General features: G+C 40.0%; 1 protein-coding gene across 3 annotated transcripts in view; it reads right to left on the minus strand.

Moving 5' to 3' along the window:
- Positions 1 to 27,670, minus strand: part of LOC142158211 (phosphatidylinositol 5-phosphate 4-kinase type-2 alpha) — a 114,413-nt gene that overhangs the window by 13,598 nt on the left and 73,145 nt on the right. For all 3 annotated transcript variants that reach the window (XM_075211948.1, XM_075211946.1, XM_075211947.1), the window contains 3 exons: positions 13,526 to 13,623; positions 11,999 to 12,095; positions 3,379 to 3,531 (listed from right to left, as the gene is read on the minus strand). In XM_075211948.1, the coding sequence (XP_075068049.1) occupies positions 3,379 to 3,531; positions 11,999 to 12,095; positions 13,526 to 13,590 (315 nt within the window). In that variant the 5' untranslated portion in view covers positions 13,591 to 13,623. The remainder of the gene's footprint in view (positions 1 to 3,378; positions 3,532 to 11,998; positions 12,096 to 13,525; positions 13,624 to 27,670) is intronic.

Here is a 27,670-nt window from a genome sequence, read left to right on the forward strand (position 1 = left end):
AGTCAGCTTCTCGGCATACTCAGAGCAATTTGACGCACGATACAGCACGCAACGGGACGTGAGTCCGAAGATGGCTCAGGCCCCTGGGTAAGCAGGTCCTATGTTTCCATGTGAAACACCAGAGCAGGGGGTCCTAGGAAGGAACGATGCTGGTGTCTCTCACCAATAGAATGTTGGTTACAGTTTGAGTGAGTGACCAAAGGAACTGCGCTTCTTATATAGATTGAAAAATACTGCCTGTGTGAACACACTCTTAGGCATACTTACTTCTGGGATCCTGTCAGTGGAGGTGGGCGTGAGGGGGCAGGGCGCCAAAAATCGCGTCATTTTGGCCCAGGGAATCGCGGCGTTTAGGACCTAATTCTGCCCACTTCACTAGGAAGTGGGGCACTTCCTAGTGAAGTGGGCAGAATTCGGGAGATTGCCACACTCACCCGGGAGTCCGGGAGACTCTCGCAAAATGCGGGAGTCTCCCGGACATTCCGGGAGAGTTGGCAAGTATGCTCTTAGGGGTATAGCAACCAATCAGATTCTAGCTGTCATTTTGAAGGATGCACTAAATGAATGAAAGCTAGTATCTGATTGGTTGCTATAGGCAACATCTCCACTTTTCCAAACCCGCAGTTTATTAAATCTAGCCCTTAGACAGCAAAATACATTTCCAGCATACAGCAGGATAAATGACCACCATATAAATAATACTAATCACCAATATTTATTCTGCTGATTCACTTATTGAGAAATAAGTGAATGTAAAGCACTATAATTAGAGATGTGAGTAACCTGTACTAGTGACCCAGGCTGTACATCTCAGTGCCCCCATCCCAGTCTCCTCCAGCCTGATCCCAGCATCACAGAAAGGTGACTCTTGTGTTGCACGAGGCAGAGTGCAGCAAGCATGGAGCACATGTTGTTAAACCTTTAACATGATAAATGACCTCTGGTGTGCTCCAGCCTGTTTTCATCATATTAAAGCCGGCAGCTGATGAGCCCGGAGATGATGAACTCAGCACATTTTCCATCCTAAATGCGCTCAGTGGGGGCTCTGAGAGCTTATTAAGAGCGGACGTCTTTCCTCTGCACACAGCGGCACACAATAAGCTTAGCTGCTCTGAATATATAGATTTGTTTCACATGCATTATTCATATCTCAAGAGAACATCCTGCGAGTCCATGTAACAAATGACTGTAACCCTACTGCTACACTGGCAGAATCCCATTGTTCCCTCGGAGTCCAGGTTACAGTAGATACAGCAGCAGAAGTCACATCGTGATACATGTTGCAAGACACAAACGAATGCAGGTTTATATACCAATGTATTCCTAAACTCCACGTCATTCTATAAATCACAAAGTGTTGGCCCAGTTTCCTAAATCCCCCAGTAGTAGTTCAGCCACAGTTTAGTTTAGCAGAATATTTAAAATTCCCCCAGTCACGGTTCAGTTTGCAGAGTATTTGAAATACTGGTCTAGTCTGTTAAGCATTAAATTCCTAGTTTATTATTTTATTTTCCACTTCTATTTCCCAGTTTATAGTCCTGCTCATCCAAACCGTTATGTATTAGTCCTAATCCAAGACCACTCTACAATACACAGAATTTAACTCTCTGCGACTCTCCTTGCAGATCAATCCTAGTTTCCTATATATTCCACTCAGTGTTCAGTCTACCATTTCATCCAATCCTAGTCTACCTGGCCAGAATCAGGACACATTTGTGTGTTAATATAATAAGCAGAATTGATGGTTATCTCATAAGATATATTAAAGGCATACCATGCAGATTACATCTATATTAATGGTACAGTATCTCTTTATGATTGGATGCGCCCCCCCCTTCTCCCTCACATCATGACCAGGCTAATTCTCACATTTCTGTGTGATTTTTGTGATTTCCACCCGATCCAACATAAGCTTTATACTGCTTTTAGTTCATTTTGGCAGCATAGTGGAATAAATATTTCTTCCGCGCTGGTATTATATTAGGAAAAGAAGCAAACTTAGGAAAATACATATCTTTTCCATAATTCTTTGCAAAGTTACTTTTACTGAAACGGTGCTACACCAAATATTTATTCCCAGAATGTAAATGTATAGGGATAGTGAATATGTGTACTGTATACAAAGTCTGACATTGTTATAGGGTATGAAGATATTTTAGTTTTATAGATATACATAACACAAGAGATTAGAGCTGGACCTCACAGGCATTTCTGTAGGTGTCCCCCCCCACATCTACATGGGTCATGGTGATGTCACAATAAGTTCTGGCTAGCTGGAGGGACGCCTTAGTATAAACCTTTGAACTAAAGCACTAAAAGGACAGAAACCTATCAATTTACTTATCTTTTAAATCAGGAGATTAAGGGAAAATTAGGACCATCTTTTCTTTTCATATTTGTACATATTAATGATTTAATTACATCATCATCATCATCACCATTTATTTATATAGCGCCACTAATTCCGCAGCGCTGTACAGAGAACTCACTCAGATCAGTCCCTGCCCTATTGGAGCTTAAAGTCTAAATTCCCTAACACACACACACACACACATACAGACACACACATACAGACTAGGGTCAATTTTTGGTAATAGCCAATTAACATACCAGTATGTTTTTGGAGTGTGGGAGGAAACCGGAGCACCCGGAGGAAACCCACACAAACACAGGGGGGGGGGGGGGGAACATACAAACTCCTCACAGATAATGCCATGGTCGGGAATTGAACTCATGACCCCAGTGCTGTAAGACAGAAGTGCTAACCACTACGCCACCGTGCTGCCCAATTACAAATGCTTTGTTTGCATACAAATGTGCTCTCCCACATAAAATGTGCCACGATTGCACAAAAGTTGCCCACTGAAAGTAATAGCCAACACCAATCATCGACCTGTCAAGGTACATGCAAAAATTTAGTTGTTTTGGGGTTCCCAAAAAGCTTGGAGGGCACACCCTAAGCTGTGGGCAGCTCAAAATGAACAGAGTCTCCGGACAAATGCTCAGACACTGCTGTGTGACAGCATATTCTCAGCACCATTGTCATAAATGCCTTTTTCTACTTTCAAAGCAATTATCCTCAATATCCAAGGAGGATAGTACAGTATGACATCAGTAACAACCAGTAGGGGACCTTTATGATACAGACAGCTGCAGGTAATGGTGTAGAAACGGTGGTGTTGCCCAACAATCAGACACTTTGTCCTATACTCCAAACAACAGTAGGAAAATGAGTGAATCTGATTGGTTGCTACGGGCAACACCACATAGTTATCAGTACAACGGGTTTCATAATATCCCCCAATAATTCCCAGCAAGCTGTGCAGCAGAGAATGGCTCGGTGTTGTAGTCTCTGCTCTGAACATGAGCTGTATTTACCTGGTGGTATTTCTTTAGTATGTTGTGCATCTCAGCCACATCCTCACTTGTGATGGTTTTGATGATGTTCCTCTTGTCACAGGAAGTGTGAAACCTTGCCCCACTGCGGGCCTGGGAGTCATTAGCCAAGGGCGCACATCTTGTCAGGGAGTTCTGAAAAGTGCAGAACACAGAAAACAAATCAGAAAGATATCCTGTAAATGGCAAACCAGTCTCCAGATAGTGATTATATATGATTACATTATTTCCAAAGGGGTTTTGATGCGACAGTCATAACACATCGATGCAGGCTGGCAAGGTTGGCAGGAGGGCAATTCTCTCCTGGTCTCTCCTTGTCAGTCTGGATCAGCCCAGCACTCTGATTGGTGGATAGCGCCAGCCACTCACCAGAGTCTTGGAAGTTTCACTGCATAAATTGCACACTGTAGTGACACAGTATAATAGTCACTAGTATGCACTGTGTTTTGTAAAGTAGTTATTAGAATGATTTGTGTATTGTATAGTAACCACCAAACATCCGCTCTGTATTGAATAGGATCATATGCTCACAATTTAATGAACACTTTTAGAGAAATAAAGTGAATATAAAACCAACAACTGACTTAGAGAGAGTATATATGTACTTCTAGTAAGGATTCATTTGAAAAATAATAGAAACATATCATATAAAGAATCACTAATATATTTCAGGTTCCAAAAATAAATTATTGTTATTTATTAAAGGAGATAAATGAAACATGTGGCTCTTAGAACATGCTGGGACTGGTCGGTTTAAAAAAACAAAACAAAAAAAAGAATTCACTGCAGCAACCAGCTTGAAAGTGAATCTTCAATTGTGTTTTAATAATCTTAAAAAAGAAACAATATTGCAAGATTCTAAAAACATTTATTAAAATCTGATATTATACTGGAAGACAGTGGGACACACTTATAAAGGTGGAAAACTGCACAGCCACAAGACATTTGGTCATTTAAATTCTTAAAACAAAATTAAACAAAAGTTTTCAGGTGACAATACAAAATATTAAAATCAAAGCTCTGATATTATACAATGACAAAAACGCAAAGTTTCATAAATGATAATCTTTGCCAATAGTGCACTATTTCCACCCTACTTTGTTTGCTTCAGCTAACAATACAAACATGCAAAGTCATAGGATTTTATATAGCTAATTCTCTTTATTCAAAATGTTTATAGAAATAAAAATGAATATAAACTATTCGAAATAACATCTCTCTCTCTCTCTATATATATATTTTAATGTTAAAATCTTCAATAAAAGTCCAAGCATTCAATATCTCCATTCAGTATTCCAAAATACAAGACATTGTTTATTGCTGCAAAATACAGGCATAACCAATTTTCTTTTCACATAACACAAATCAATCAATCTTGTGCTCGACTTATAAATGTGACATAATAATTTTAAATTAATTCTATACCATCCCCACATTTTTAATATCCATTATTAGATTTTTAAATAAATGATAACTCATATTTTGTCTATAAAATGGTATGTTACAGTTATGATCAGAATACTGTCTCGAGCTGTTTTGTATTTAGTACTTAAATAATATTCTGTGTATTTAATTTGAGCAATTAGCTGTGAATGATTTAAAATTTAATTGTGTTGTACAAATGATATTTTATTAACATAGTCCTTTTAATTGAATTCATACTTGGCTATTTTCTAGACAAGATGCACTTAGTTTATTTTACACAAATCTTACTTACAAAGCTGCATTAGCAATTTCATAAATATTCATGCACCTTTAAATGCAATACAATTAGCCTTCTATGCAACAACTATGACAAGTCAGCAGCAGAGTAAGCAGAATGTGTATGTCTTTAGATGTCCACTAGGTGGCAGGTGAGTACATAACCTATAGCACAGTTTTTTAGACGTGTCCCCCTCATGGTGGTAAATGTTTGCCAAGTACCCTTTTGGTGAGAAATATACCCAAAGTACCTCCAATGTGTATACATTTTTATCAAGAAATTTCTTATGTCCTTAAATGTGTAAAAATACAAATTGTAATTTGTTTTGAACATGTTTTTTTCATTCCTAATATAATAAAAGAGAATTCTGAGTAGAAATGAAACAGGTAGTGTTACCCCTTCCATTTGTGTGAGGTACCCCTGGTGACACATGTACCCCATGTTGAGAAACCCTGGTCTACAACAACAGCCACTGCACTAAAAGCATGCTTGAAATCGCAAGTGACTTCAGATTAAAGCATATATCTATATCTATCTATCTATCTATATATACAAACACACATTATATATACACATACACACATTATATATACACATACACACATTATATATACACATACACACCGAAAACGTGGGGCACCTATAATCTGTACGGCCTGATCAATCAATGACCAAGATGTCCCATTAGGTCTACCAACTGTGTGGCACAACTGGCTACAGACCTGGGTGTTCAGCGGTCCAGTATATGACACCAAATGTGTAGCCAGATTAAGGACATGTAGACAGTTAGGTTAAAATTCTGTGTTTAACATATGTTTCTAATGCAAGATAAGCACATGTAAATAACAATGGAAATAACAATCCCAAATGAGACAGTACATTTTTGGTTTTGTCTGTGTGTTGAACTTTTTTTTTTTGAATGCTCCTTGTTGTCCCTCTTAAGTATGTCTGATGCATGTCAAGGTAGTTATAAAAACGTTCATTCATCACAACAGGAGCACACAGTAAATGCAATGAGGATTCACATATCCGTTTCCATGTGCGTTTGGCTTGAACAAGATAACAACTTCCTGCTTTGTCAGGCATAGATGCAGGTTTAAAAAATGCAAATTGAATGCACTTGTAAATACATATCAACCCCATAGGAAAAAACATATTAAAAGCATACTTAAACACAATGCAGTTTATACACTACCACCAGCAGTGTGAATGTAGCTGTAAGGGCCATCCACTGATAGTCCACTTCTCTGTGCTCCACCAAAGGAGTCATTTTAATCTCCATAAGGAGCATTGCAAAGATCCAAAAGCACAGTGCAAAAGTGATGTCACTGACGTAGCCGCTCGGTACTATGAGGAGCACATTCTGCTGGACAATATGATGGTGTCTGCGGGGGTGTAAATGATTCTGATGGGAGGGGTTTGGTAGATCAGGTTAGTGCTTATGCTCATAGTTCTGTTAAATGGAAAAACAGGATTTAATTTTACAGGACAGGAATATTTAAATGAGATGGTGGGCGTAAGAGACGACACATTTAGGGGGCGTTCAGGAGAGTGAAACCCATGTGCAGACATGATCAGCTCCAGCATGTACCCTCTGCTCAGTGGGTCTATGTTTTCTATATATGGTCATATAGTCATATATATATGGTCATATAGTGTCACCATGTTGTGTGATAGTGGTAAAGGAAATGACATAGAATGGTTTACAGAGACCATATGGATGGTCGGCAAAAGATGGAAGCTTTAAAGGGCCTCTTCAGCCAAATTGACAGTAAACAGGGCTGTCCAGATGCAGGACCAATTACTACAAAAGCTACTCCTGTAGTAGGACCACCAGGTTACAGTCCCCTGAGATTCAAACCCTAGATTCCTTGTACACAACGTACATTGTAGGCTATCTCAGGTCAGGATCTATACCTACCATACGTGTGTGTGTGTATATTATATCTAAGCATATCGTACAGTGTGATGTGGCAAACCTGGACTGCTACTCTTGAAAACGCTGTTTGCTCCTGTGATAGTTCCCATCTTACTGTATTTAGCAGCCACCCTCTCCCCAAAAGCACAGAGCTCATTTTAAAAGTAGTTGCAGAATAAATGCATCCTGTATATTGTTACATGTACCGTTTAAATATACCACAAGTAGGATATTTCTTTTTGACTCAACTAAGGACTGTGAGACATGTCTTTGACTATTGGTGGATGCTGCCTTTAAAGGATAACCATCCCGCACACATAGCGGAGGCAGCCATATTGTAAGCTGAATCCTATGCATATTGTCAGAATGAATCCAATCTTCTAGTTATCTGTGGCTTTGGTCGCTGGTTGTTTGATACAGTTCGTTGCTTTGGTATGGCCGCCTTAATAAATAAATAATAAATTAGTCTAATCTACAAGTGCTTTAGTGTAATATCTGTCAGAAGCTGCACAGTACACAAGATTGTATTGTACTCTTGGTCAATATTATAGTTGTCAATTGTCCCTAATTTCCAACTTAAAGATTTGTCCCTATAAATATCCATATTTTCCCAATATTGACAATTACACAACTTCTCTTTTTTGTGCATTAAAGATGCAATTTTTACCATCTATGTTTATTATCTGGGCATCATAAGTTACTATTTATTGAAGGAGTATTTAACACTTGTGTTATAATAACATTCAGTAAACATTGTAGTGCTCCAGGATCCTCAGACAGTGTAGGAGATGACGTACAGAGATGTGCAGGTCCTGCCGCTCACTGGACCTGGAAATTATTTTGAAAAGTCGCCATCTATAACTACTGGAAAATACAAATATTACGGGGGACAGATCTAAAAATGTGAGTTATTAATAGGCCCCTTTTTATTAATATTGGTTCAGTCCACAAAATGACTGACCCCATTGCCAGATGCACGTCCTTTTATTGTCTGTACTCAAGTAACTCAGCTGAGAGAGAGAGAAAGGGGTAGAAAGAGAGAATGGAAGAAAGAGAGAGAGAGAAAGAAAGGATGAGAGAGCAACAGATGGAGGAGAGAGAGAGAAGGAAGAGAGAGAGGGGAGAGAAAAAGAAAGGATGAGAGGGAGAGAGAGAGGGGAGAGAGAGAGAGAGAGAGAGAGAGAGAAAGGATGAGAGAGAGAGAGAGAGAGAGAGAGAGAGAGAGAGAGAGAGAGAGAGAGAGAGAGAGAGAGAAAGGATGAGAGAGAGAGAGAGAGAGAGAGAGAGAGAGAGAGAGAGAGAGAGAGAGAGAGAAAGGATGAGAGAGAGAGAGAGAGAGAGAGAGAGAGAGAGAGAGAGAAAGGATGAGAGAGAGAGAGAGAGAGAGAGAGAGAGAGAGAGAGAGAGAGAGAGAGAGAAAGAAAGGATGAGAGAGAGAGAGGAGGAAGTGAGAGGGGAAGAGAAAGGAGAGGATGAGAGGCAGAGAGAAAGCAAAAGATGATGAGAGGGAGAGAAAGCGAGAGACAAAGGGGGGGGAGAGATAGAAAGGGGGAGATGGGGGGAATAGAGGAGTGAGACAGAGGAGAGAGAGAGAGGGGAGATAGATGATAGAGAAGAGAGAAAGAGAAATATGAAGTTTATTATACACAGTATAATCTAATGTACATACTGCTGACCAAAAATGTATTTTCACAGATTTCTCATTTAAAAAAATAGTACATTTACAATATCCCAATGCAGGGCCATCTTTTCCATTGGGCACAATGGGCAGGTGCCCTGGGGCCCCACAGGCAAGGGGGCCCCATAGGCAGTGCTCTTAATTAGAATAAATAATCCTGCAAAAAAAAAAAAACCTGCAAAAAAAACCTTCAAGGGTCACTGAGCAAGTACATCTATCTACCTCTATCTCTTTATATCTATATCTATATCTATATCTATATCTATATCTATATCTATATATATATATATATATATATATATATATATATATATATATATATATATATATGGGCCCCGGTGCACTGCTTTGCCCGGGGGCCCATAATGTTGTTAAGATGGCCCTGTCCCAATGTCCAGTGTTACCTCCTTTAATTATGACCAAACACAGCAATCAGCAATCAAAGGCTCTTAGCAATTACAGGCAATTTAATAAACACAAGGGAATTGGCAAATAAAAGAAATGACTTTTGTAATGATCCGATGCTCACCTTGAATGGTGAGCCATGAGGCCGCTTACACTTGGATAACTGAATACAGCTTAGTGTGAGCCTCGATTCTGAATGTTTAGTCCGATGACTCATAAGTGGTCTCTGCAAACCAGGATGGTCACTGATGGATTTTTTAATTAATTTAAGATAACAGAAACAGTTTAATCAATAACTAAATCCAAACGCAAATAAAAATAAAGTGAGCTAGAGGGAGGGAGGGTTTCTGGGGGTGTAGAGGGTGTGAATAGGGAGACAGCTGAATATGAATAACATATTTATATAAGATGTTATATATAGATTATTATGTATTTATGGGATACTTGCACGCTGCTCCTTACTATCATGTATACAGAGCAGGGAGAATGCATGGAAATCATTTATATTTATGTTGGAATATTTCAAATGTTCTAGAACCTGGCTGGGATATTTTTAGAGTCACGGACTAATGGCTGCCGCAAAGCACATTTCTTTTGCTAGAGCATGGAGAGAAAACTCATAATTACTGTGCACTACAGTCCCCATAATCCACAGGCAGCAAATCATGGGTGTTGTACCTCAATACAAGCTTTAGGGTACACAGAGGTCCTTCTGGCCAGGTATGTTCCACCTTATGACAGTGCAGCTTCTACAGCTGAGAATAGAGACACACTGACACCTGACATCTTATCCACTGCTTGCTGGATCAGTGAAGTGTCAGGCAGAGTGTCAGTGTGTACTGAAGCTGTGTGTAACCAACCAATAATCCCTATGTTACAGCCACTGAAGTTCCTTTCCCATCAAGGGGACTTCACCACAGTGCTGCAGCCCTCGGCACATGAACAGCTCTAATATATATGTACCCCAGGTTACCTAAATAATAACATATAGAGCCTTACTATTGTGATGTCCTGGGTGCAACCAGACAGGCACCCTTTTTATTCTTTACACAAGTGAATATAAACATCTTAGTATGAAGTACACTATAAAAAACACAGATTGTCGCTTTTAAAAGGACCTGCAGGATTGGTAACTAGTTCAAACTATATTTATCTTACTATTTATTAAAACTTAAGTATTTTATTTAGATATTGTAAAGTATTTCTTATATTATTGATTGAGCCTGACATATGTCCCCTACACCCCATTAGTAATAACAACAGTCTTCACTAGCCAGCACTATCATAAGGACTGATACTGCTGGCTGTAGTAATGGACTGTGTCTTGCTGGCTGTAGCAATGGCCTGCTGCCGCTGGCTGTAGCAATGGACTGACGCCGCTGGCTGTAGCAATGGACTGACGCCGCTGGCTGTAGCAATGGACTGACGCCGCTGGCTGTAGCAATGGACTGACGCCGCTGGCTGTAGCAATGGACTGACGCCGCTGGCTGTAGCAATGGACTGACGCCGCTGGCTGTAGCAATGGACTGACGCCGCTGGCTGTAGCAATGGACTGACGCCGCTGGCTGTAGCAATGGACTGACGCCGCTGGCTGTAGCAATGGACTGACGCCGCTGGCTGTAGCAATGGACTGACGCCGCTGGCTGTAGCAATGGACTGATGCTGCAGAGGGTCCTGGGTTATTGAGTATGGGTGTCGAAAATTTTGACACGCTGGCACAGGACTCCCTCTGACTCATGGGGCCAAGTCTACTGTACACCCTGCACCCATGGTAGATATTAGATGACTGTATGGCCTGCTCATTAAGGGTGATATTTTTGTACTTATACAAATCAGGGATGCAAGAACAAATGAATGAGTTTAGGATCTGTTCAAGTGCATTAGTTAAAAATAATTGATTATTAAAGGTCTGTGCAGGAACTATTAATACACCATCAACTATACTGTTCTATTGTGGCTCAATTGTAATGCACCACACTCATGCCTCAAATGTACCCAACGTGGACTAAACACGTGGCTGTGTATGTCAAGGGATTATTACCATGGAGCTGTGATAAAGATTACTTGATAAATAACACTGTGGATTTAATGAGCACTATAGCAAAATTTAGATTTGCGCAAAACAGATGTTTTGGTTACAAGCCTGACACACTGACTGCAGAGGACAGTGTTGTTTTTTGACACCTAAAGAAAGACAGGTCTGCGTCAAGTAGCTGCACTCCCTTCGTGTTTAAGTATGACCAGTATATTAAATAATGATTTGGCAACACAATCCAAAATACAGTGCAGACTGTGAGTCACCTTAAGCTTCTGTGCACAATGTCACTAATACATGATGAGCCAGGATGGAGCTGGAATCATGTAGAACTAGGGGATTCCATTTCATATATGTTAATCAAATGCGCGGCCAAATGGATGGGAATAAGGAGGCGCTGTGAATCCACTTGCAGCAACACACAAACACACTATGTATACATTGAATGGTTGCTATGGGTTACCACCCATTTCACACTTTCTTCGCTAACATATGAAAAGGCCAAACCCCCAATGCTAAAAACGTATCATATTCTAAAATAAGGGTCTGTTATTTTTTTTTGGTTTTTTTTTGTTTTTTCACTGCATAATGTGTGGTAAACCATACTGACCATTCAACAGCTGTAACCAATCTAAGCTAAGAGTGAGGAAGGCAAATGTCTAATTGATTGCTTGGTTTTTTTTTTTTTTAATATTTGCATGGGGATTAATGATCCCTATGCTGGCAGCGTTTTCCCTTTCGGTCTGCTTTTCCTTTGGAATGTAATGTGGGGAGCTATCCACAAAGCACTTGTGGAATGAACCTTCCATATTACATGATAAAGTCACAATTCCCAAAAACAATGAGAAAATGAAATTGTCCTACCTGGAAATCTTGATCATCAATTCCAAACCTCTCCCTCAGATTTCGGAAGACCATGGGACAATATTCTTTAAATTTAAAGTGGCTGGGCATGTTTTCCCTGTAATGTAAATAGGGTATTGTTAGAATCTGTGATTGGAGAATAATTTGCAGATGTATTTAATATGTAAAATGAAAATTTAACTTTTGTCTTCTTAGCAAAATGGAAACTGTATCATACATAAGTATTATACTCACTGCACCATGAAATTACACCCATAAAATACATAAATATCTAATAAACACAGAGAAGCTACAAAAAGCAAAGACTGTTAATTTTAAAAGCTGTGTAAAATACTGCTAAGTCTAAAAAAGAGTTACCTTATATTAAAAAAAATCTACTAATAAAATTCACAAATGTGCCTAAAATGCACTTGTAATCAAGTATAAAACGGTCCATACTTTCAATGACTTGAGATGTTTGACACTGTAATTACATTTGTTACATAATTCAAGCTATTATTCTCTGTTACGACCTATTTAAGACTGAGGGGTATATTTACTAAACTGCGGGTTTGAAAAAATGTGGAGATGTTGCCTATAGCAACCAATCAGATTATAGTTACCATTTATTACGTACATTCTACAAAATGATAGTTAGAATCTGATTGCTTGCTATAGGCAACATCTCCACTTTTTCAAACCCGCAGTTTAGTAAATATACCCGAGAGAGGTCCATTGTCTGTGTCTCATTAGACAGGACGTAAGCTGTGTATAGGGAAAACATATTCCTATACTGATTAGTTTATCTAAAATATCCTTTGTTCTGATAAACTCCGGAAAGTTTACATAGATATTTGTGACTATTGCTGGTAGCTCCTTTACATACCCCAGCATGGATTTCAGATTTAACTTAATTATAATAGAATTATTGGCATGCTTATATAAGGCAGTGATGGGCAACAGGTGGCCCTCCGAGTCTTCAGCTGTGGCCCCCAGCTCCTTCCTGCTTTACTGTCAAACGTGTTGTTACAGCTTGTAACACTTATTTATAATGCCTGCTGACATGTTATTACAGATAGGTGTCTATTAATTTGATTAAATGTATTGTTTTAACTTACTACTGAGGTTAAGGGTAATGTGAGGCCCTTGTGAAGGTCAGAGTGACAGACAGGACTACCTAATGCAGTGATGGTTAACCTGATATACTTCAAGTCCCTCCAACCTTCCAAAGGGCAAGACCCTTGGTGGGAACCCATAAACGTGTAAACATTGGACCCAAAAGTAAGTGAACCTTTGTGATAGGGTATGACTTCTGATATTCCACCCTAAACTGAAGTTTCAATTTTGGGTGCAATTTTCTTTAAGGCCGTCTCCTGTCTAGGGTCTGTTACTAGGAGGTCTCCTGGTCTGGAGGGGCTCAAATTCCCCTTTATTGAAAAGTCCTACTTGTAATGCAAACGAGGAATTGCAGCTTTGTAATGTGTAGAACTCAGGAAAGAGCAATGTTACTGCACAAGTCCGACAGTCGTGTGAAGTCATGTTACTTACTTGTTAAAGAGGTGATTGTCCACTTTGATTTTAGAATAGGCTTTGAAGTCATCCGGCATCAACATGATGGGTATCTGGACATGACTGAGCTCATTGATCTGCAATAACAAAATACACAAACATTAGACATACATCAATCAAACCAGCTCTGTGCAAGTAAGACAATACCTAGAGCACATTGTGACAGAGCTAAATATGATAGATTGGTGATTCCTAACCAGTGCTGGGAGCCAGTTCCATAGGATGGATTTTTATTTATCATATTTTTGATGATATGATGTTCTAGTTTATATAAGTCACTTATTATACAAACCTCCCAACATTCTAAAAAGCAAAATCAAGATATAATAAGCCCCTCCCAGAATCCATCCAAATCATGCCCACATCCACACAAACCACACCCCCATTCTAATGATGCCATCCCCTTTTCAGAGTCCAGGGGGGATATTTACTAAACTGTGGGTTTGAAAAAGTGGAGATGTTGCCAATAGCAACCAATCAGATTCTAGCTGTCATTTTGTAGACTGTACTAAATAAATGATAACTAGAATCTGATTGGTTGCTATATTCAACATCTCCACTTTTTCAAGCTCGCAGTTTAGTAAATATACCCACAGGAATTAGGACAATCCAGCAAAAATAGGGACTGTTGGGAGGTATGTCTATTTAACATTTCATATATAATTATCAAGCATCAACAAGTAAGGTTTCTTGACAAGCAAAACAACTGCTTAAGCCAAATGTAATGGTAGGGCCTAGGGCAAATGCCCCTTTTGGCCTTTATTAAAATTGCCCAGGTTATGTTACGTAGCGTCCAATTGATTGCACATTGATCACACTAATATTATTCTTCTGAATCACTTTCTTGTAAAGCATACAGGCATCTGGAGCTACAGCCGATATTAAAGATTGTATACACTACAATAGTCATCAAGACGGTTCCAATGGAGGACTGGCCAACAATACAGACAAGTATTCATAATGATGCAGGATTGCCCATTTTGTACTAATGCCTATCTCTGTCAGCTTCCTTTATGTTTTATGCATACTTGCCAACTCTCCCGGAATGTCCGGAAGACTCCCGCATTTTGCGAGAGTCTCCCGGACTCCCGGGCGAGTGTGGAAATCTCCCGAATTCTGCCCACTTCATTAGAAAGTGCCCACTTCCTAGTGAAGTGGGCAGAATTAGGTCCCAAACGCCACGATTCCCGGCCCCGTTGTCAAATGACGCGTTCGCGTCATGACGTCAAAAGGGGCGGGTCCAAAAATGACGCAATTTTTGGCGCCCCGCTCCCTCACGCCCACCTCCAGCTGCAGGCTCCCGGAAGAGAGCTGAAGAAAGTTGGCAAGTATGGTTTTATGACTGTGAAATTTCACTGTGCAAAAGGAATTTATCATGGTTTCAACTGTACTTCCTGGGCTGCCACATTGTTCTAGGAGATAGCACATTATATATATCTTTGTGGGTGTTTGTGTGGTCATCTTCTGGCCACGGTAATAGGCCTCAAACATGCAGAAAGTGACCTGGTCACTCAGCCCTAGGAGGTGACGGGACATCATCTAATTTAGCCACTCACATGTGTGGTAAAGTTTGACACCAATCCTGCAGCAGTACACATATGTCAAACAGGAGGACGAGCTTGTGTCTATCCTCAACTATTATTACTTTTTACATATAAATGCATAAATGTATAAAGCTAAAATCTGATAGGTTGTTATGGCCAACACCTCCACTTTAACCTTTTTAAAAGCTTTAGTAAATCTATCTCCAAGACTCTATTGCTGCAACATTGCATCTCTCCAAGATGGCCTGTTTCAGCCGGAAGCTTGATTTGCATTAAATGTTGCTGCAATTTCACCCATCTCTACTTCCATGTGTTTTGTTTGTTTTATATTCAGAAAAAAATGATGGGACTCAAGATTAAAAGCAGCATTGATAAAATAACAGTCATTTGTACTCATCAACATTAGGGAGCAGACATTTTACTTGGCTGATCTCAGTTACCTCTAAAATGCTAAATAAAGCACCAATATAACCAGACCGTAATCTGTTTTGGAAGCAGAAGCATGAATTATACCGGACACATGAGCTTATTTTATTATGCAGTTAGTATTATCTGACAGGATCCTGATACGGTCGCAATGATATCATGTAAGTAACCTGCAAGTAACAGACCAGGTGGGATCCATCTTTATAACACTCTCCTCACTAGCCACCAGCTATATTCTAGGCTTAGTGGCTAGCACTTCTGCCTCACAGCACTCTGGTCATGAGTTCAATTCCCGACCATGGCCTTATCTGTGAGGAGTTTGTATGTTCTCCCAGTGTTTGCGTGAGTGTGGGAGAGAACTCCCTCACATCAGTGCCTGCCCCATTGGAGCTTACAGTCTAAATTCCCTAACATATACACACACACACACACACACACACAGACTCGGTCATTTTTTATAGCAACCAATTAACCTACCAGTATGTTTTTGGAGTGTGGGAGAAAACAGGAGCACCCGGCGGAAACCCACACAAATACAGGGAGAACATACAAACCCCCCTAGTCCGTCTTACACAGACCCCTTTCCCTAAAATGGAGCCTGAACTATTCCACCAAAAGGGGGATGACAATGGCAGTATTGTGTAGTAGCCAATCAGACAATTTCTTTCATGTACATTTCCCTGGAAAGATCACAGCTAGTAGCTAATTGGTTGCTATGAGGTCCTGCAGTGTAAGTATGCACCTACATTAATAATACGCTGAAACACGATCAATAGGAACTTACTTGGTATCACTGTAGCAAAAATCAGTTAAAAGCTAAACACATTGGGATCTGTTTTGGTTAAAACACTGATGCAAAATTATATTAAACAATCCTGTCACAAGTGTATTATACATTTATTTTCCAGTATTCCATAAATGTGTCCCCTGACAAAGAGGCTGAAAGTTACACATTTCTAAGCAGTAGAACTCTTTTAAAGCCGAATTCCGGGTCACACTCTGCAGCAAAGATAAACAGGATGCAATATAATTGCGAGGCAGTGAAAAAATATCATTGGACTTCCTCAATAACTGGGGCGTGAGTCCAGCGCAGCCGTTTCCAGTTAATACTGCAACTTACAACCAGCATAGAACATAAAAATCTGGCGGATAATAATGAACTAGATAAAACCGTACTGCAAGTTAGATAACTAGGTCATATCTAGGAGTGGGGGAGGGGTAAAACTGTATGAAAAAGTTGTGTGTTAAAAACCCAGAGTTATAGAGCTGCAGGAAGTGAGAACTGAGTCAGCGATTGTGCGCACTGCGTGCTAGTATTGGTCTACACACACAGTGGTTTGTAGCCTGGACACGAGAGACATTGGGGACATTTCGCCAAATTCATGTACAGGTTATTGTAGAGAATGTTGTTTTGTCCATATCAAGCAATTCAGAGTCTGACATTGTTGTAGTATATTCTAGACAATAACAGATGAATTGGATAAATGTACATTATCTGTGGCTCCTGTACACCAGTTCTGTGCTCCACAATGTTTTGGATCAGCTGTTAAATCATGACTTCACCTCCTATATCGTCAAGCAGTATATAGGCTTGCTAGACATGTTTATATGTAAAATGATGCGTACTACTGAGACGATAATATACAAGTAATAACAGGAGTGTTTAACATAACTAATTATGCCAACCATGGTGCATAATTACAGGTTAACACTGAACAATGCATGCTACCTTCATGGTTCATGTGAAGGGGGGCGTGGTATGCGTGCGCGCACATATACAGGAACTAACTGTGCATGCACGAGTTGCATGTGCGCAGTACCTACAGTGCATGCGCCGTGATCGGCGCGTGCATGGACACTAACTACGCATGCAGTTCCACATCAAGAAACCCCATTGGGTGGCATGCACCACACACACGTTGTCGCTGGGGAGGCTGGGAGTTTCCGGGTCTGGACTATAAAAGCCAGACCCGGGACTCCCCCTCGTTCTCTTTGCTGCCTGCCTACCCCTGGACAACGAGCATACACTACACTACAGAAAATATACACTACAATACTATAAGAATACATTATTCCATAGGGAGACACTACACTACAGGAAATATAAACTACGCTACAGAAAAGGATTCTATACTACAGGAACATTCACTACATTGCAGACACAGAAGAGGATCCAGGATACAAGGATTTGCTAAGTATCATTGATAATGACATATATCTATAAAGCTATATTTGTTTGTAATGTAGATTTAAGTATTCACTATGTAGATATAGCTGCGTAGCTATTGTTTGATATGTGTGATAGTTAAATCAATATTATAAAAACGAATTCTTATTAAAGATACATATGTAAAGAAAACAGTGTCAGGAATAAAGGTGGTGAACCTAGGGTTAGCTTTATATTGATATACTACGCTATGTAGAACAATGTTATATGATATATGTGTGAACTGTGAATGCAGCAGGGCTTTCTGTGTTACCAGTAAAATACTTTGATCTGAATACATACATATGTTGTGAGTATTGGTTATAACGAATATATATTGTGAAGCACTGCTGAAATACAGTGGTTATTGGATTAATAATTTGGTAAAGCTTAAGTGTTATTTAGTGAGGTTAAAAGACTGAGTAAGGGAACATTGTTAAAGGAAAAGTGCATAAAAGTGCGAGTTTTATAATGAGTGTATCGGAGAACAGCATAAGAAGATAACATGCGCAACGAAGGCGCAAATACGGGTCCTTTAACAGGTCATATTTAAACATTACAATTTGGGGGTTTAGTGGTCCTTTAAACAGCCTGCTGCTCTATAGCTGTTGAACTACAAGTCCCAGGAAAATGGGACTGAACAGAGTCCTTCTCTCTTTGTCATTAATACATTGACCTTCCTTTCATCTACCTCCCTCCCTCTTCTTCACATACATTCCTTTCATGTGCTGAGGCTGCTATATTTATAAAGCAGCATAACCACATAGCTGGCGTGGTCACACTATGTCCTCCCCTCATCATAGCCCTGGCCCCAGCTTAATGCATATTCCCCCCGGAGCTCATCTGTCTCTCTTACAGAGCTCCGGCAAACGACAGGGCTGAGCGCTGACTAGGGATGTGGGAGCGCGCAGACTACAGGGAGCCGCAAGCATGGAGTATGTTGCTTCCTATTGGTCAGTGCAGGCAGACCCCCCTTTTGGCGGCCATTTTAAATTGTTTCAGCTTTCAATGGTGCTGTACCTCAGAAACAGAGGAGCCCCTGCAAATTTGGGATGTTTCTATTGACATGACCCTACATAGGACCAATCACTGAAGCTGCATACTGAGCACATCCAGAATATAACATTGATATAATATTTCAGAACACAATTTTACAAAGTGTACAGAAGGACTACAATTCCCAGTATGCTCTGCTTCCTGTGCTCCCCCATCCAAATAATAGCAAATTATACGCGCTCTCCCTCCAAAGCCTGGTCTGCCACTTCTGGACATGCGCAAATTATTTTCTTGTGCCCCACTCCCCTGTAATGACATTATCTAAAATACATTAAATGTATGTTTATGGGCCTTACAACTAGGTCAACCCTTGCATAGAGTACTCATATCTGGAATCACTAATTGTATAGAAGCAACTATGGTTAGACAAAAATAAAAAGTGGAATTGTTTTCCTGTTTATTCCAGTTTTTCTCTGTATAATGGTCTTAACATTAAATACTCCCAGTCACGAAGGGGATAATAAAACCTTCTTCTGTCCTATACTGCAGACCATTCTGCAATGCTGTACTGACCAGCCATTAGGGGGCAGTATATGGCAGCAGAACACAGCACAAGTAGTACAAACTATGACAATGCAACTTTATTAACTGCAGGGCCGCCAAGGGGCCTATTTGTTAAAAATCTTTTCACAGCAAAAAAAGTTTAATTTTATTATTGCCATTTAGTGCGACGGTGATAAAAAATATTAGCTTTTCGTTGAAATGTGTTAATATTTTTTTTGCTGTAGCTGCTCAACTATACTCAGCTACCCCTACGATATTGGCCCGGGGTTGTAAGAGTTACCTTCACCCCGCCAGTCTGCGCATGCGTGACCATGCCGATTCGCACATGCACTACGGTATATGCTGGTGCTATATAAATAAATGTTAATAAATATAATAATGCACAGTAGAACTGAAAAACCTTCCATTACACCTCTATAAGGACAAGTAAAAAATATATAGCCATAAGCATTTTAACAGAGCAGCACTGACAAAAAATAATTTATTTAATAAATTAATTTAATTTTTTCAGCCCTCTTCATCCTGAGATGGCATTAACACAAGAGGTATCACTTTATTTCAAGCATAGGGAAGCATTCACCGGCGATACGTAAAGCAGGTGGTAACCCGTAATGCTGTATAGGGTGAACCTCTATCAACGACAAAAACATGCTTTGCTACCGGCAATAGGCAATAGGTCTTTTCACATAGTTGGCTTATTATACTGTTGAACACTTTGGGGGACATTGAATTGCCGGATGTGGCCCCTGGACATTGTGCTGCTGGCAGTTACGGTAGGAATCTCCGCTCATTTTTCTGTGGAATCTCCGCTGCGCGGCGTCTCGTGGGTGTTCCGCGTCTAATTGAATCTCCCCGTTAGGATGATGTCACACAGGCGATTTTCACTCCACGTTTAAAGCGCAGCATCTACTTGCTCCATACTGATATAATTAAGTTCTACGATGGAGAGGATGTCACAATAGCGCTTTAGTTTCTTGAATGGTATTTAAAACGCCGACAGCAGCATTTTGGAAAAGTGTCCAAGGCTCTCAATACAAAAGGCCTCTAATATTATATTTGAGCACACCCTGTCCTACGGAGCAATTTAAGCCCTCATTCCAAAATGTGAGATTAAACGCACAGCAATTTTCTAGCTGCAATAAAAATTAGGCCTGATCCCTTCTGAGGCTGGAGACGCACTAGCGTGAACAGCGCCCTCACGCCGCCGCCGCCAAAGAGATGATTTCACTGCCGCCTCCATTTGGCTTTTTCCAACACACACAACTAACATCTAAAGGGAACACTACAAACATGAGCACAGACGCCGGCGCCTTCCTCCCACGGACTCAGTTACTTACTTCTCATACAAATCATCTCCAAAGTAACACTCTATGTTTACAGTTCACAGAATGAAAACTGTCTTTGTAGTCTCATTTGAAGCATATTTGATCTATGTTGCAATCCACACAACATGAAATTGGCAGCTAAGAAATGCTCTTAAATATCTTTTGTTGTCTTCATAGAAGAAAACGGATTGTTGTAGCCCACAGTTGAACTTGCATCCAACTCTAAATCAGGTCCCAAATGTACAATTTATATTGTAACTGCAGAATATGTTGGAGACATATACGTAAAGTATAAGATTAATCATAATAATAGGCACACTCTAAAGCTTATCATTATATAGGTATAGTTATTACATGTGTATGGTATTAAGTTACATAGGACTGGTTGGGGGAAATAGTTCAATTAATTCAATGGCAGAGCAAGTTGGAGGGAAAAAGGTCTATTTATAAAATGTGAATACTAGTAATTTTATTTAATTTAATAGTTGGGGTTGGTTGCAGGGAGAGAGGCCTAATTATTAAATGTAGGTGCTATTGATTTAAAGCCGGGGCTGGTTGGGGCTTTCTAAATTTTATGTACCTATCCCACCAGCAGCTGCGGTTAATGAAAGCGACAAGAACAGGTAGGTTCTGAAATTCCTCAAGCACTCGGAAGAAAGGTGCATGCAAATGGCACATCTTCGCAATAGGGGCAACTTTGTACACAACGCTGAGGCAATGAGGGCAGGCCATGGCGTTCTAGTCCAGTGCAAACTTCCAGACAAAGAGATGGATGCACTGTGTAGCCTGCCAGGGCTTGTTTGCAAGGAAATACCTGTGGTGAAACATGAAGAGATGTAAGTTAAACCTGGCCGAATTCAAAGGCAAGAATTTGGACTAGATGCACATTGATCCGGATGAAAAGTGTAAAATCTGGTGTCTAATGTATGTCTTTTACCTCAGTCATTTACATATATATTTCTTTTCAGAACCGGTCCAGCTACAGAGCAACATGTCGGATGATGAGCAATCCCCCGTGACAGAGGGACAAGTGGCCAAGCGTTTGGTCGACACTTCTACATCAGAAGAGAGGCGATGTATGGACCTGGCAACACCAGACCAGTGCCCAGACATAGTTACCACGGGTAGGTGTAACACACAGTTTTGCTAGTCAGAAGAACTTTGTTTTATCTGTATTTTGCGGAGCCATAATGGACCACTCTACTTCCTTTCAGGTTGCAAAGAAGTGCGGGGGAAATCCTGGGACAGAGAGGAGGTCCAGGCTGTGGAGAAACACCTGATGAGGTTTATACAGACATGCCGGGTACCTGTGTTGTGTGTCTCATGGCTGAACCATCCATACTGAAAGATTGAAACTGGTCAGGGGTGAAATTCTACCTAAAGAACCACAGAACAGCTTTAAAGACGGATCAAACTTGTTGAAATGATGCGCTGTGGTTGAACACTGCTGTAGCCTCCATAGCTAGGTGTCGGTGTAAGCCGGCATGTGGATGTCCTCAGACAGTTAAAATACATGACACTTTCCCCATCTTGCAGTCCGTGTCAGTACTTTATGCAAAGTCAAAGTGTAAATCTCATGTGGTAACTCTGGTGACAAACCGCTCCTACACATACCCCTATGATTGTTCTGTCGACACAGCATTAGGAAAGGGATGTCCCTATACACCATGTTCCAGATATGGGTCCTCACGATGCAATAAAAACAAGTATGTGTGTGTGTGTGTATGTGTGTGTGTGTGTGTGTCAGTTCATTAAAGGACCAGCTTCTCTCTCTTTGGTAAAGTGCAAATGTGGAGGTCTATGCGGCATGTGGGGAAGTCTGACAGGCATGTAAGAGGCATGTAGAAAGGTCTGATGGGCATGTGGGGAAGTGTGGGTGTTTTGACTTAGACCTTGTTTCATTTGTAATGGGCCCCACAGTTGCTGATAACATCCCTGTATGCTTGTGAAGGAAGAGCTGGGGACACCCAACAGTGATGCATACAGTACTGCCCGTGTATTTGCCTAAAGTGATTACACCATAGGGGCCCCTCTGTCTTAATCCGTCTCTGGCTGGCTGTAGACTCACTACACCCCCCACCCCTGCAGATGACAGTAGCTTAAACAAACATGTGACAGGTGTTTGCATTTGCAAAATAGACCTTGAATTGACTCAGGGTGCAAAATGAAAAAGGGGAGGAGGGGGGACACCTGATTTACAGTTGTGAGGGGGCAGAGGCCAACTCTAAATGCAGTGTGCAGTAAATATGTGCATCATGCAAGAGCGTGCCGAATTGGCCTTGGTTTGCTCGACTGCAGAGTTTTCATCTGGGCAAAATTTGCAACCATTCCCTTAGCACGTTAAACCCCTAAGAAAAAGAATATGTGGTTTATAATTAAATGTAATTAAATATATTATGTAGTGTGATTTCGTTTGCTGAAATGCATAAAACTTTGATTTCCACTTACAGGTATAACTCTTGCGCTTCAACACTTTAAATGACCAAAACACGCATCTTACACATGGATGCTGACATTTTGGATGCGACCAGTCAGTGTCAGATGGAAACTTGTCAGAATGAGTAAAAACAATAGATAGCTGTGCACACGTCAACCATAAAACTCACTGAAAAGCCACAAACACCACACTGCATAATAATCTACTGTCACTCCGCATTAAATGCATGAATTGCAAACAGAACGTGTTTTTTGTCTCTCACCTTGAAAACGATTATGTGAAAATCATTCCCTTACACGACAAGCTATAAATCCAGTAACAAAAGAAGATATCAGATTAGCAATGGAAACTTCACTGGATAGCCTTGCCCAGGCTAAGTGATAGCTAACCCTGCCACAGGACATTATCAAACTGGAGACGCGTGCCCTCTGCCAACTAAGCTTCAAACTCTTCATAGACATTTATCCTCAGTGAAACCATAGCACAGGTCCGATTTTCAGACAGATGACATTGAAACAGTAAGGTCTATTCTGTGCATTTATCAAACACAAAATACAATTGATATCCTTTAGAAATGATGGTTTAAAAGTACTGCAATCTATTACAAAACCAGGTATAACGTAATCTCAGAAGGACTATCAGGGCTATTTTTGTAACATAGGCAAACACTGGGTCATGCCTGGGGCAGCAAAGAAATGAATTTATTGTGAATTTATTTTAAAAGAACCCGACGCCACATTCGGCATTGACTGCAGATTTGGTTTTTTTAACTTAGTGCCGTATTCAGTATGTAATGAGTTAAACAAAACAAGGTTATTTCTGCCTCTGTTCACCCGGAAGAGAGCAAGCTTGAAGCATACGGTATGTGCTCTCCCTGTGCGGTGTCCTTTGTAACCTAGCCATGAGTAGGCGCTCTATTAGATGACAGGACACGGTAAAAAGCCAGGTGTGAACTGGTGACCATTTCTCATGTATCCTTCTTTTTAATTATGTTCTGCTATATAGTCTTTAATATACTTGACGACTCTCCCGGAATGTCTGGGAGACTCCCGAATTCCAGGTAGGTCACCCGGACTCCCGGGAGAGTAGGGCAACCTCCCGCATCTGCTCACTTCCTATCGAAGTGGGCAGCATTAGAGCCACCATCACGTGATTCCCTGAGAATAATGTCATTTTACAGCCCCTGCTGTAAAATGATGCGTACATATCATTACACCATGGGGGTGGAGCCAAAAATTACGCAATCTGTCTAGCTTCGCCCCCTACACCCATACCACCCACCTCCCCTCCCGGGCAGAAACAGCCGAAAGTTGGCAAGTATGGTCTATACTAACTATCCATTGCTCTCGGTTGAACTAATGGAGATGGGGATGTTAGACAGACTAGCATGTTCATGTTGGGTGCATATTCACTAATTTAGGGGGTATTCTCTAAAAAATGCCAAAGGCAGCATAAGCACTGAATGTTGCCAAAAAGGAAGTAAGTTTGCTCCTGCACAAACCATGTTACAGTGCAAGGGGTACAAATTCATTGATTAATTTACGTAAGGTAAATACTGGCTGCTTTTTCATGCAGCACACAAATACTTGATAGCTTTATTTTTACACTGAAATCTAAAGTTGATCTAGGACATGCCCCAACTATAAATCTGTCCCCACATTTTAATTGTACCTTCCCCTTCGGTGCAACATGGTTTTGCCAAGGTGAAAATTTGGTCCTTTTATTTTGCATTGCTCCTAACTCAGCATCAGGCCCTATAAGTTCAGTGAAATTTAAATGTACAAACGAGTGGCATTCCATGGAATGGTGAATCAAAAGTGGAAGTTAAAGCTTATATGTAGTGTTAACAGATGCGCTTTGTTCTTTTTTTTAATTAACACCTTAATAAGCTGTTTATAGTGAAAAACTGGTGCATAACAAAGACTTTTGTCTGATGTATGAAGTGGCTCGGTCATATCAGGTTGCCCTATAAGGCCACTATCACTGGCAATCCATGCTCATTATATTCACACAATATGATCACATAAAAAAAGGTTTACACTTAAACACAGGCTTGATCAACCTCTGGCTTTTCAGCTACTGTGGAACTAGAAGTTCCAGCACACCTTGCCAGCCTCTTGCAGGATGGTACGGTTAATTCCATAACATCGAGGGAGCTGTAGGTTGTGTGAATGCTCGCTAACACATTCTGTTTTTATTAAACATCACAAAGAGAGAATAAAGAACCAAGAATGAGTGGGTTACATTCTAACTTGGTTAAACATTAACAATGTTAATATCAATATTTGAGCATTTTACATATTCCTTGCCTTGTAGTAACTTTTTTCAATCAATTACAACTTTTTGCAATCATCAACTTAAGTATAATGAAAAATGTAAAAGTAAAAAAAAAAAAAGGTGGGAGGGAAATGGGTAGGTAAAATAATGTGGGAGGGGAGGTAACGGTGAGGTAAGTGTCTACCTGGATTTCCAAGAATAAGGGAAGAAACTAAAAAAAAAAAAATACAAACATATTTATTGGGTACAAGCTGAACTATTCGGCGTTGTCCGGATTTAAATCTTCAAGTTATTAAGGTATCAATGAGTTAGATATAACTGTCAACATTTTAAAAATATTTAGCAGCTAAGATGTCATCCAGATCCATCTAGTGGAAGGCTGAGTACAGGCTCCCGGTGTCAAAGTTCTGCTCAGCATTTACCTACAGGAGAACCAACCGGAACCTCAACCCCATAGTATATCTTCTGGGATCCAATGTTACCACCAAGTTCTTGTCCAAATCCATCCAGTGGAAGGCTCAGAACAGGCTCCCTGGGTCAAAATTTCGACCGGGACCCTAAACCTCCCGAAAACTTGGCAAAGGATCCAACTGGACCACCCTGTGTTGGTTTCATCCCAATTGGTGCAGAGGTGTCCGAATACATAACCGGACAAACAAACAATGATTTTTCATTACATATATTATTTATTGATGGAATTACTTTTTAAATTTCCCCAAAAGTTTGTGTTTTATTATAAAGACAATGTTGCAGTAAACATATCAGTTTCCAAAAGCCGTAATCATTTTTCTAAACAGAAAAAGTCAATAAACAAACACCTGAGTGAACCTGCAACGTCAATGTAAGGTGCATCTTGAATAACGGAAATTGAGTTAAATAAAATGATACTGGATTCCTCAGCTGTACCAGTCAACAAGCAGCTGTATCACTGTTGGCATTAATCTCTACCAGTGATTAATTACATCCTTTAAAATGCCGTTAAACTAATTAACAAAACACAAGCTATCTTCAGTATGGCTGTACATCAGAGGAGCAGACGGGATGATTTTTTGTTTTTGTTTGAGATACAACTGCATTGAAATATTGCCACTGAGGATTATTTTTGGATAACAGAAAGAGAATTGGTCCATTATTCTGTATGATGTGTGTCATAATTCTGGAAACAAATTTCAAACAAACAGATAAATAGTGAGAGTACAAGATGTTCCCTGGAATAAACGTTATCGCATTATTATTATTGTTGTTTATTTGTATAGCTCCACCAATTACGCAGCACTTGGAGCATACTAACAAGATGCGCCAATTCAAAACGCCAAACAGTTGGGGCAGATATACCAGGAGGTATCTTTACGGCACACTGCCTTGATATCCGCAGTTAGCTATTATAGTCTGTATACTTCAGTATAAATCACTATCATGCTAATTAAAGGGCATCTGGCACTGAGAACAGAAACAGTGCACCTGTTGCCTAAACACATTGGAGACAGCCATCTTGTTGGCTGAGACGAAATTCAGGGCAATGGAGCCCGTTAATTCTTTAGGAGCTGGCGGCACCACTGAGGCATGAAGTACTTGCCAACAACTAGCTAGCAAGATAACAAGGTCATTTTTGATGAGTAATGAACATTTTAAAACAAACCTGTCCACTACACACAGTGCAGGCAACCATTTTGTTCGTGAAAACCAGCTCATCGCTTCACCAGGAACTTGGGACACCATTCTGAATCAAGAAAGTGTGACGAAATAAGTCTCGCCCAAGAATTTGGTTAAATCTACACTCACAGTGATATACTATACCTTAACATATACAATTATATAATAAATAATACAATTAAATTATATTATAATATATATATATATATATATATATATATATATGATAATAATGAATAATAATAAGAAAACAATTATATATATATATATATATATATATATATATATATATATATATATATATATATATATATATTATACTGAATATACATATACAGCATCTTAACTAGGCAAATATGATATGAGAAAATAAGCACGTTCGTTATAGCATGCATGGAAAGTATACATGGCCAAAACGGTTTAACCAATCTGTGAAGTGTACAATAGAAATAAACAAAAAAAAAAAAAAAAGACACCTCTCCTCCACTGATCGGGACAAACGAGATGGCGGAAAGGACAGTCCATCGAAATCGCGGCTGTCCTGCTGGCACCGGGACGGTTGTAAGGTATGGAACATGGCTGCCTCCACTGGTGCACTTACATTTAAAGCGAAAAGTTGCTACACTATATATGGGAAATCTCCCTACATCCAAGTTATTTAACTCAGAATAAATGTGTAAATTCAGAATAATGTAA

Source organism: Mixophyes fleayi, chromosome 5 (genome assembly GCF_038048845.1).
Source record: "Mixophyes fleayi isolate aMixFle1 chromosome 5, aMixFle1.hap1, whole genome shotgun sequence".
NCBI lineage: Eukaryota > Metazoa > Chordata > Amphibia > Anura > Limnodynastidae > Mixophyes > Mixophyes fleayi.